The sequence below is a fragment of the Xylocopa sonorina genome, chromosome 8 (assembly GCF_050948175.1).
Source record: "Xylocopa sonorina isolate GNS202 chromosome 8, iyXylSono1_principal, whole genome shotgun sequence".
Classification (NCBI taxonomy): Eukaryota; Metazoa; Arthropoda; class Insecta; order Hymenoptera; family Apidae; genus Xylocopa; species Xylocopa sonorina.
Window position 1 is genome coordinate 13,760,776 of NC_135200.1, and position 12,093 is coordinate 13,772,868.

At 39.1% G+C, this 12,093-nt stretch overlaps 1 protein-coding gene across 1 annotated transcript; it reads right to left on the reverse strand.

Moving 5' to 3' along the window:
- Positions 1-1,694: 1,694 nt before the first annotated feature.
- Positions 1,695-4,058, reverse strand: LOC143426083 (uncharacterized). Its single transcript, XM_076899215.1, has 5 exons — positions 3,724-4,058; positions 3,429-3,659; positions 3,190-3,339; positions 2,681-2,900; positions 1,695-2,144 (listed from the first exon to the last, which is right to left on the reverse strand). Exons 1-5 carry the CDS (start codon positions 3,928-3,930, stop codon positions 1,828-1,830), a joined length of 1,125 nt encoding a protein of 374 aa, XP_076755330.1. The 5' UTR covers positions 3,931-4,058; the 3' UTR covers positions 1,695-1,827.
- Between the last annotated feature and the right edge of the window lie 8,035 nt (positions 4,059-12,093).

Genomic DNA, 12,093 nt, shown 5'->3' on the forward strand with positions numbered 1-12,093 from the left:
TGGAAGTATATCATTGGAAAGAAGATAGGTCCAACTTAACGGCGCTTCGTATTATTTCCCGTTAAAGGCTACGTAGCCGTTGTATACCCGTTGAGATTTTAAAAGCTACCTAACGTTGATGTCTTAACTCTTAATTTTCGTTCAATCATCGTCGCACAGGTTCAATCTTAAACGAAACGAGCGAGATATCGGTCTTGATATCGGAAGACGAACAGCCGTTCCACATTCTTCAACGTAGCGTTCGACGAGTCAATCAACTTTATCGCCAATTTTCATTCCGTCCGTTTAGAGAAAAACAAACGCAAACACTGGCTAGCCACTAGTCAATAGAAAACGATTTCGTCCAGTGATACTCTGTTTCACAGCTCGGCCGTGTTTGCCAAACCGTGTGAAGCCATAATCCAAGAGACACGGTATTCCACGAGAGAAGTGGTTTTAGGCGCAAAAAGTCATAGGCTCACTCGGAACAGACACTAAACAACTCGCTCCTTCCACGCGCGTGTCTTCGATACGAGGGTCGAAGAGGAACGGGTCGTATCGTCTTCCGTTTTAAAATATCGAATCAAGCGATCAGGCGCTATTTCTTGTCACTGTGTCTACTCGATTACGAATTTCATAAATACTTCCTAACTTTATAACGAAAAGTGGTATACGACGTTTACAAGAGAGGAAGCGATATCGTACATGTCCAGCGTGCATTCACGACAAATATAATATCTATTTCGAACGCAAGCGATTTTCGAGAAAAAAAAAAGATACTTCGTTAGCCACGATAGTTCGTATACAGTAGGACCGTTCATTATCGATTTAATCGTACGTTCAGATTACCGATATTTCTAGATCGTCAACACCGTCGTACCTAAAGACGATCGACATATGTATTATATGTATATATAATATCGTTAATATTAACGACAGATCAGAACAACGTATCATATACGTACTACGTCTTTACTGTTTCCTAGATCTGTATTCTTTTCCTCTTTCACTTTTCTATTAATACTGATAAAGTAATGGCTGCGTAAGCTGACATCGATTATCTTTACGTACGAGAACCTCGAAGCACTGACAACAAATATCGATTGTCCGAACGCATCGCCACAGAGAAAATTTATGAAATATAACTAGCAGGGGCAACAAACGCGTAGGCCGTAATACAATACCCTGAAACACTTTCGCTTGATTCGTATCGCAGTTCAACGCGCTATTTATCATCTTTAACAGCTTCTCTGTTTAGGTTTAGACGACGCGAGCTAGCTTTCTTCGACGTGGTTCCTCGAATAAGGTTACGCTTGTACGCGATGCATACGTATCCGTGGCAAACAATATTTGCTACGAATAAGGCAATCGTGTCCGCATACGAATATTGTACCTACGTAAAATGTACAATATTGCAAATGTAAAATTTGAAAAATGCAAATTGTAATGGAAGCAATCATTTATACACACCTGCTCCACGAGATTCGTATGCTACTCTGAAAGCGAATATTTCGAGGCTTTCTTTCCTCCTCTCCTCACGGTACTTTGTCCCTTCTTCGTTCGTGTGCGAATCGAACAAAGGAAGGTGTAAATACACGCATTTCGTTTTGTCTATTTCTTTGCCCGCGCAAGCGTGTACTTTCTTTCATCTTCGTTATCAGGAGCTGATACTTTAGCATCGGAGAAAAGGAGAGAGAGACGAAGAGAGAGAGAGAGACGAAGAGAGAGAGAGAGAGAGAGAGAGAGAGAGAGAGAGAGAGAGAGAGAGAGAGAGAGTCGAATTAAATTTCACGAACGCCCATCCCAACCACGTGCACAAACGCAGAAGAGGCAATTGGATCGTCTGTATTATTGCGTGGAACTGGCGGAAGAACAATCGCTCTCCATCGATGCCGTATCCGAAAGTGGTGCGGAGGACGACGCTAGAGGTGGCGAATCAGACGCAATGTAATGTTCGCGGAAAACTTTTCCAGATGGTTGCCGCGGAGATGATAGGGCGATATTAACATTTTCCGGTAAAGGAGGTAAAACGTTATTTTGAAATTGTCCGGATATATTACCAACAGGTTGATAATTAGCTACCACGATGATTTTGCCGCTTCTACTGCGAGCTTTTCCAACTCCGAAGTAACGGCTGTTCGCCCAAATTAGTTGCGTAAAATGACCTGTTTCGAAGAGAAAGGATTAACGTGCCGTCTACACAGCTGCAATTAGCCCGCCAACGACGAGTTTCGTATGTCGCAGAAATTAATGGGTTCCTTCGGCATGCCGCCGACCGTCGGATATCGTAGCGACGAGAGGTTGCTCTACACGTGTACACCGTGCCTCATCGATTTCGGTATGGCTACACGGGTTGGTAAACACGACACTAACCCATCGATGTTCTCCACGATACGAGGTCACGAGTGAAACATACCATTGCGAAAGATCAATCGAAACGTATTCATGTTGCCTTCGGAAAATTCTTAATTCTCTAGAATAGTTATTTTAATTTTACGACACAGGTTTTGGGTAAATTACTCTTTTCTTGTTTTTTTTCCTGTACTCTTCGACCACAAGCCTTCCACGATACGTTCGAACGTACGGTAGGATCACACATCGCGTCAGAATCGATAAGACTAGCGATGTACACTTGCTTTGATTTTTTGCTAGCTGACCGTCGTTGACGGGTCTAATAGATCGAAATGTCGCAAGGAAATACCTGCGTTCACATTGGCGTGAAGAACATCCGGTTCCTTCAAGAAATCGTATTGTTTAACCGCGGAATACCAATAGGACGCAACGTCCTGTCCAGTTACGTCGGTAGGAACGGCACCACCAGGTCGACAGTAAAGATTTTGTCCGACTTCTCGATCGTTTCTATAGTAAAAAGTATTGGTGTGCGCTAAGTGATTGGCCCAGGTTTGCGCGTATTCGCACAACTGTAAAGAAACACAAAGAAGAAAGGGGATAGACGTCGAGTTTAAAAAGCGAGAAACCGTTACATCCGCAAGGTAGACTTGCATCGAGAGCTAGAAAGATCAGTGAGAGAACGGCACCTTATCTCCGAGCACAGAACCGTCTCGCCTACCGTCTCGCGCGCATCGTAGCAGGTGCAATCGCATGGCATTCCTTTTCCTCGTCTTTCTAGCTTCGCACAGTATACGTATCCTTCCGTATCTTTTCGTTCGTAGGCTGTCAATCGTACAAAGGAAACTTTGGTATCATTACCTGTGGCGACATCGTTAGGGGCGGTGCATCGTGCCTTTGTCGATAAACATTGTGCCAGCACAAACATTCGGTAATAAATTCGCTATCCCGCCAGTCGGTCTCCAAATCGTTGTCATCGTGTGCGATGCTCATCGGCCTGTTACTCAGGATCTAGATTTCAAGTTGGGAAAAAAAAAGGAAAAAAGAAGGAGTAGTAAAAACAATTCGGATCTAGAACACTGGCCACTGTCGACTCTTACCTTCTTCAACAGCTTCGGTCGATTGTCAAGCTGACGAATTCGATCGTTATCGAAAAGCAAAGACGATGATGCAGAGCCGCAAGTATCAGAAATTCTATTGGCTTTGTACAGTTTGGATTGTTCGACTCTTTTTCGAAGATTCTCCAGCGCTCTAGCTTCTTCTCTCTTTCTAGAGGGAGGCCAATTAGCGTTGGAAGTGTGAATCATGCTGATTCCGAGAGGGGAGGCGTCCTGGAACAAGAACAAAGTTAGCGGAGGGTGCACGCGACGTTCGGAGTGCGGACGGACACGGCACCTTTTGATGATTACCGTTGGCGAGATTGAAATCCGGGAAACGAGCGTTTTGTGCCAGGAGGCGACGACTGGCTGGACATCGATTGCGATTAATCATCTGCTTTTGAATGGCGTATTCGATGAAATAGGTTTCGAGTCGCGGGTCGTCGGGACGAGAGGACGGCAAGAGTCGTGTGGTTTCTTCCGCGTTGATTTCGGTCAACTCCATGACGAGGGTAGATCCGCAGTGTCCGACGGGGTAGATTCGACTGGTGAGACCGGATGCTGCGAATACAGTTGCGCATGCGCATTAATTGGATCGATGCGGACGACCAGCGGCTGCGTCCTTCTCTTTCCTCCTCTATTTTACTTCGAACGAAATTTCCGAACGTTGCCTTTGTCCTCGTTCCCTTGGTTTCATCTGCACGTTGACTTCAATGTGACAAACACATATATTCGATTTTAATTTCTACCGAACCGAACCTGCACTTCCCGTAAACAGATGTTCGCGATGATCGAGTGTACCAATTTTACGTTTCCGTTTGATATTCGTCCATTGCTAACAATTACGCAAACTCGTATCTCATTCCACTGTTCCTTTCCCCGATGACCGCGTCTCGTTGTTTCTTTAATGCCAAACACAGCTTACGGCGCGGAACACCTTTCAATATTAACATTTTAAACTCACTGTTCTTCAGTTTCGATACAACCGTTCCCTTCCTGTAGGTTATTATCTGCAAAAAAAAAAACGCAAAAATTGCACGCAACATACGTAAAGATGTCGCGTAATGACATTACTCACCTGTAGCAATAAAGTAATGGGAGGATACAAAAGTTCCTACCTTTCTTTCTAAGTCGATGCATCACATTTTAACTTGTCGGTTGTATTATCGTTATTATTATTTATACAAATACAGGTTAAACCCGACAACAGTCTATACGTAGCATTCGTAAGACCGAAGAAAACACCATCCTATCATTGGTACGCGGTCGGAACCGCCGTGCAACGGGCGAATAGTATTCATGGAGAATTGGTTACGAAATCTGAAGTCGGTGCTCCTCTCTTCTTAACTACGCGATAAATGAAACTGCGTGTTAATTAATTAATAGTCACAACAAGAAATGATTAACGTTTATATACATTTTTCGAAACTTACGTCAGAAAACTGGTGGCGCCATCCCTGTGGAAAGTGCTGAAACTGTTCGTCCTTCAGGGTTCAGCCGTTCGTAAAGAGATATACGCCACTACGACGTAAATTATGGCGTTATCGACTTCCACATCTCAGCAGACTCGTTCACTGTCATCTACTTCCGAGGGACGTTATCGACTGCCACATATCAGCAGACTCGTTCACTGCCATCTACTTCCAAGGGACGTTAGCGACTTCCACATCTCAGCAAACTCGTTCACTGCCATCTATCTCCGAGGGACGTTATCGACTTCCACATCTCAGCAGATTCGTTCACTGCCATCTACTTCCGAGGGACGTTATCGACTGCCACATCTCAGCAGACTCGTTCACTGCCATCTATTTTCGAGGGACGTTATCGACTGTCACACTTCAGCAGACTCGTTCACTGCCATCTACTTCCGAGGGACGTTATCGACTGCCACACCTCAGCAGGCTCGTTCACTGCCATCTACTTCCGAGGGACGTTATCGACTGCCACACCTCAGCAGACTCGTTCACTGCCATCTACTTCCGAGGGATGTTATCGACTGCCACACCTCAGCAAACTCGTTCACTGCCATCTACTTCCGAGGGACGTTATCGACTGCCACACCTCAGCAGACTCGTTCACTGCCATCTACTTCCGCCCCTCGGAAGGTACATTTTCGTTAGGAAATTGTTTCAAAATTAATTCGTGCCATCTATAAAGAAGAGACTCTCGTTTGCTACGTCTTTCAAATTTACACGTTTTTAAAATATATTATGCATTTATTTCTGCGCCATCAAAGACATCACATCATAATTATCCTTTACAAAATCTAGATTTATATTTCGCTTATATTTCTACGCTTTCTATAAGAAACATAAAAATATAAGAAGTTACTTTTAACGCGACATTTAATCCTGTATCACGATTATCAACGGAGAACCAGCACCATGTTCCAGGAACGTTCTCTCGAGTCCACGTTCAAACAATGCAAATATCTCTGTCAATAAAGTCGAAACAAAATTAATTACGTACACGGCGACAGGCAGTGATTGTACGGTTCGCGGATAAGTTTTTTGTTACCGCAGCTAATAACCGAAGCCAGTAGCGAAGACTGCAAAGCCCCTGGACATGCAATTGACATAACGGACTCGTGCGGCTACGTTAGTTGTGTTGAACCCTTAGAGCTCTATGGACGCATATATGCGATTTTTCTAAACTTTTACTTCAGTTTACCTTATTTGTTAAGGACTTATTGTTTGTAGGAAATTGTACCTTCCGAGGGGCGGAAGTAGGTGGCAGTGAACGAGTCTGCTAAGATGTGGAAGTCGATAACGCCACAAAATAAATTTATATTAATTAATTAATTAATTAATCAAAGATGTTGGGTATTATAATGAAAATTGTAGGCGTATAACCATCTAAGTTCTAGTAATATATTATGCGTATGTGCAATTATAAAGGTAATTTATAATCAAAGACTTAATCAGCAATGTTAGAACTATAACGATCGTAGAATGCGTATAATGATTAAAAATGTTCCAAGTGATTAATGCGTGTAAACAATTGAAAGGATTTCTTCGATTAAATGATCAAAATTAATAATGTACTGACATTTGTAATAATCCCTTTTTCTGACCTTTCTCTTGTTTAGTACGCTACATCAAACAATTGCTTACATGTGTATACTTCTAATTTTGTGGACAGACGTCTGACAATGCATTCCAAAGGACTTTATTATTCAAGCAACTATACATGTTTACATCAAATAAGAATAACAGAGATAAAATTATAATATCCATGCAATGAAGACTAATGTCTGGCCTATTATTACTATTCAGACAAGAATCGCAAACTCCTGAAGCAGTTATAATGGACTATTTAATCAACGACAAAGAAGAAGCTGCATAAATGGCTAATCTATATTATCTCCTTACAAATTGATAGCAGTGCTAGTCATACAAGATGTGTCGTACACTGGCTTCTTAAGATCCTTCATAAAATGCACTTACTAAGCCTTACCGCCCTAAATGTTAGTAATATACTATGTGTAGTATTTTAGTAATATACCAATTGTGTGCGTATTTATTAAGGTAATTTACAAGTTAAGACTTTTGTATTCTGTGAATTGTCAAAAAGTTGCAATAAACATTTTATTATCTTTAATGATCGGTTTAATTATTCAATCACCTCCACAACGATCCTGGAATGATCTATTTTAATGTCTGAGGTGAAAAAATAGTATAATGCACTACCAAACACAAATAAATGAATTGCTTGCGACCACGTGTGTAGAAATTAGTTGGGACTGCGTTCAATTGTATGGACAGATCGTTTGTACTTTCTATTAATGCGTATATTCAGAGAAAGAAGCACAGAACAGGGAAACTAATAAAAGTAGATATACGAGAATGGGTATAAATCTATACAAATATTACACAGATACGTTGCAATCACTGCAAGCACGAGAGTAATGACTGGAAGGGAATAAAGCAACGAATCATTTTTCAATAACATTTTATTTACACGAACTATGAAGCTACTGCTCTTTCCTCGTTAATTACGTGATGAAAGACACTGAGTGTTAAATAATTAGTAGCCACAACAAGGAATGTTCTATGTCTGTTCACATTTTTCGACACTACGTCAGAAAACATGGCGGGAAGACTGGTGGCGCCATCTCTGTGAAAAATGATGAAACTGTTCGCCGTTCACGGTTCAGCCGTTCCACGAGAGATGGCGCCACTGTATCGTAAAAAATTAATGGTGATATTAATTAATAAATTGATCAGCAATATTAAAACTATAATGGTAATAGAATACATATAATCATTAAAAACGCGTTTTTATTACGAGAATATGTTCCAAGTGGTAGATGCATCAAAATAATTAAAAGGATTTCTTCGATTAAATGATCAAAGTTAATAATGTACTGACATTTGTAATAATTCCTTTTTCTGACCTTTCCTTTATTTAGCATGCTACATCAAACGATTGCTTACATGTGTATGCTTCTAATTTTATGCACAGATGTCTGACGATTCATCTCAAAGGACTTTATTATTCAAGGAATTACATGTCTACATTGGATAAGAATCACAGAAATGAAATTATAATATCCATGCAACAAAGACTAATAGCTGGCCTGTTATTACTATTCAGACAAGAATCGCAGAGTCCTGAAGCAGTTATAATGGATTATTTAATCAACGACAAAGAAGAAGCTGCATAAATGGCTAATCTATGTTATCTCCTTACAAATTGACATCTGTGTTGGTCTTAGATGTGTCTTACACTGGTTTCCTAAGATCCTTTATAAAATGCACCTACTAAGTCTTACCACGTAAATTTTAGTAACATACTATGCGTATGAGAATTTGTAAAGGTAATTTATAAGATAAAACTTTTGTATTCTGTGAATTGATAAGAAGTTGCAATAAACGTTTTGCTACCTTTAATGATCTGTTTAATTACTCAACCACCTTCGCAACGATCCTGGAATAACCTATTTCAATGTCTGATGCGAAATAATAGTACAATATTGTACCAAACACAAACAAATGAATTGCATGCGACCACGTGTCTAGAAATTAGTAGGGAATGCGTTCAATTGCATGGACAGATTGCTTATACTTTCTGTTAATGCGTATAATCAGAGAAGTAACCACAGAAACGGAGAAACTAATAAAAATAGTTATAAGAGAATGGGCATAAATATACAAATATTACACAGATACGTTGCAATCACTGCAAGCACGAGAGTAATGACTGGAAAGGGAATAAAGCAACGAATCATTTTTCAATAACATTTTATTTACATGAAGTATGAAGCTACTACACTTTCCTCGTTAATTACGTGGCGAAAGACACTGAGTGTTAATTAATTAGTAGCCGCAACAAGGAATGTTTTATGTTTGTTCACATTTTTCGATACTACGTCAGGAAACATGGCGGGAAGACTGGTAGCGTCATCTCTGTAAAAAGTGCTGAAACTGTTCGCCGTTCAGGATTCAGCCGTTCTATGAGAGATGGCGCCACCATGCCGTAAATAAATTAATGACTGTACTAATTAATAAATTAATCAGCAATGTTAGAACTATAACGATAGTAGAATGCGTATAATGATTAAAAATGTTCCAAGTGGTGAAGGCGTCAAAACAATTGAATAGATGTCTTTGATTAAACGATCAAAATTAATAATGTTCTGACACTTGCAATAATCCTTTTTTCTGACTTTTCTCTTGTTTAGTATGCTACATCAATCAATTGCTTACATGTGTATGTTTTTAATTTTATCCACAGATATCTGATGATGCACCCCAAAGGACTTTATTATTCAAGCAACTATAGGTCTACGTCGGATAAGAATGACACAGAAGAAACTGTAATATCCATGCACCAAAGGCTGGCAGACCGCCCGTTATTACTATTCAAACAAGAGTTACAAAATCCTGAAGCACTTATAATGGATTCTTTAATCAACGACAAAGAAGAAGTTGCAGAAACGGCTGACCTACGTTATCTCCTTACAAATTGACATGAGTGTTAGCCGTAGATGTGTCGTACACTGGCTTCCTGAGATCCTTTATAAAATGCATCTACTAATTCTTACCATTTAGATTTTAGTAATATACTATGCGTATACGTATTTATTAAGGTAACTTATAAGCTAACACTTTTGTATTCCGTAAATTGACAAGAAGTTGCAATAAACGTTCTGTTATCTTTAATGATCGGTTTAATTATTCAATCACCTCCACAACGATCCTGGAATGATCTATTTTAATGTCCGAGGCGAAAAGAGAGTAGTATGCTGTACTAAAAACAAATAAATGAATTGCTGCGACCACGTGTGTAGGAATTAATTGGGAATGCGTCCAATTGTATGGACAGACCGCTTGTATTTTCTGCTAAAGCGTATATTCAGAGAAACAAGCACAGAACAGTGAAACTAATAGAAATAGATATAAGAGAATGGATATTAATCTATACAATTATTATAGAGATGTGTTGTAATCACTGTAAGCACGAAAGTAGTGACTGGAAGGGAATAAAACAACGAACCATTCTTGTATAACATCTTACGTACATTAACTGTAAAGTTACTGCTCCTTCGTCGTTAATTACGTGACGAAAGGAACTGCGTGTTAATTAATTAATAGCCACAATGAGGAATGTTTTACGTTTATCCACATCTTTCGAAACATACGTCGAAAAATATGGCGGGAAGACTGGTGGCGCCATCTCTGTAAGAAGTGTTGAAACTGTTCGCCGTTCAGGGTTCAGCTGTTTCACGAAAGATGGCGCCACCATGCCATACATAAATTAATTAATTAATCAGCAATATTAGAACTATAACGACAGTAGAATGCTTATAATAATTAAAAATGTTCCAAGTGGTGAAGGCTTCAAAACAATTGAATGGATTTCTTTGATTAAACGATCAAAATTAATTAATAATGTTCTGACACTTGCAATAATCCTTTTTTCTGACTTTTCTCTTGTTTAGTATGCTACATCAATCAATTGCTTACATGTGTATGTTTTTAATTTTATGCACAGATATCTGATGATGCACCCCAAAGGACTTTATTATTCAAGCAACTACACGTCTACATCGGATAAGAATGTCAGAGAAGAAACTATAATATCCATGCAACGAAGACTAGCGTTTGGCCTATTATTACTATTCGGACAAGAGTCACAAAGTCCTGAAGTAGTAGCAATGGACTGTTTAATGAACGACAAAGAAGAAGCTGCAGAAATGGCTGATCTACGTTACCTCCTTACAAATTGACATCAGTGTTAACCGTGGATGTGACGTACACTGGCTTCATAAAAACCTTTATAAAATGCATCTACTCTAGCTTATCATTTAAATTTTAGTAATATACTATGCGTATGTGGATTTGCAAAGGTAATTTATAAGATAAAGTTTTTGTATTCTGTGAATCGATAAGAAGTTGCAATAAACGTTTTGTTACCTCTAATGATCTGTTTAATTACTCAACCACCCCCGCAACGATCCTGGAATAACCTATTTCAATGTCTGAGGCGACATAATAGTACAATATTGTACCAAACACAAATAAATGGATTGCATGCGACCACGTGTCCAGAAGTTAGAAGGGAATGCGTTCAATTGTATGGACAGATTGCTTGTAGTTTCTACTAATGCGTATATAAGAGGAACAAGCACAGAAGCAGGGAAACTAATGAAAGTAGATGTAAGAGAATGGGCATAAATCTATACAAAAATTACACAGAAACGTTGGAATCACTGCAAGCACAAGAGTAATGACTGGAAGGGAATAAAACAACGAATCATTTTTCAATAACATTTTATTTACATGAACTATGAAGCTACAGCTCCTTCCTCGTTAATTACGTGACGATAGAAACTGAATATTAATTAATTAATAGCCACAGCAAGGAACGTTTTATGTTCGTTCACATTTTTCGACACTACGTCAGAAAACATGGCGGGACGACTGGTAGCGCCATCTTTGTAAAAAGTGCTGAAACTGTTCGCCGTTCAGGGTTCAGCCATTCCACGAGAGATGGCGCCACCATATCGTAAATAAATTAATGATAATAATTAATAATTTAATCAGCAATGTTAGAACTCTAACGATAATAGAATACGTATAATCATTAAAAAATGCTTTTCTACTACGAGTACGTTGTAAGTGGTGAAAAATAAATAATGGAAAGGATTTCTTTCATTAAACGATGATTGTTAGTAACATTCTGACACTTGTAATCCTTTTTTTTTTTTTTTTTTTTTATGACTTTTCTCTTGTTTAGTATGTTATCTCAATCACTTGTGCACATGCGCATGCTTTTAATTGCGTGTACAAATGTCTGGCGAAGCATCTCCATGGACTTACGACTAACAATTACATGTGTTCAGCTGAGAGTAACGGTCCAAGAACTACAATAATCAGGTAAAAGAGATTAATGGTCAGCCTGTTATCGCAGTTAGAAGAAGAGTCTCTACGTCTTAAAGCAGTTACAAAGAACTGTTGGATCAACGACGAAGAAGGAGCAATATAAATTGTTAATCTACAGGTTCCCATTATAAATTGGCATCGCTTTTATTCGCATAGGATGTATCTTACACTTGTTTACAAAGACAATGCGTAAAATGTACCTGGTAAGACTTACCATCAAAATTTTTAATAACTTACTATGTATACGTGGATTTATAAATTTAATTTATAAGCGTACGCAG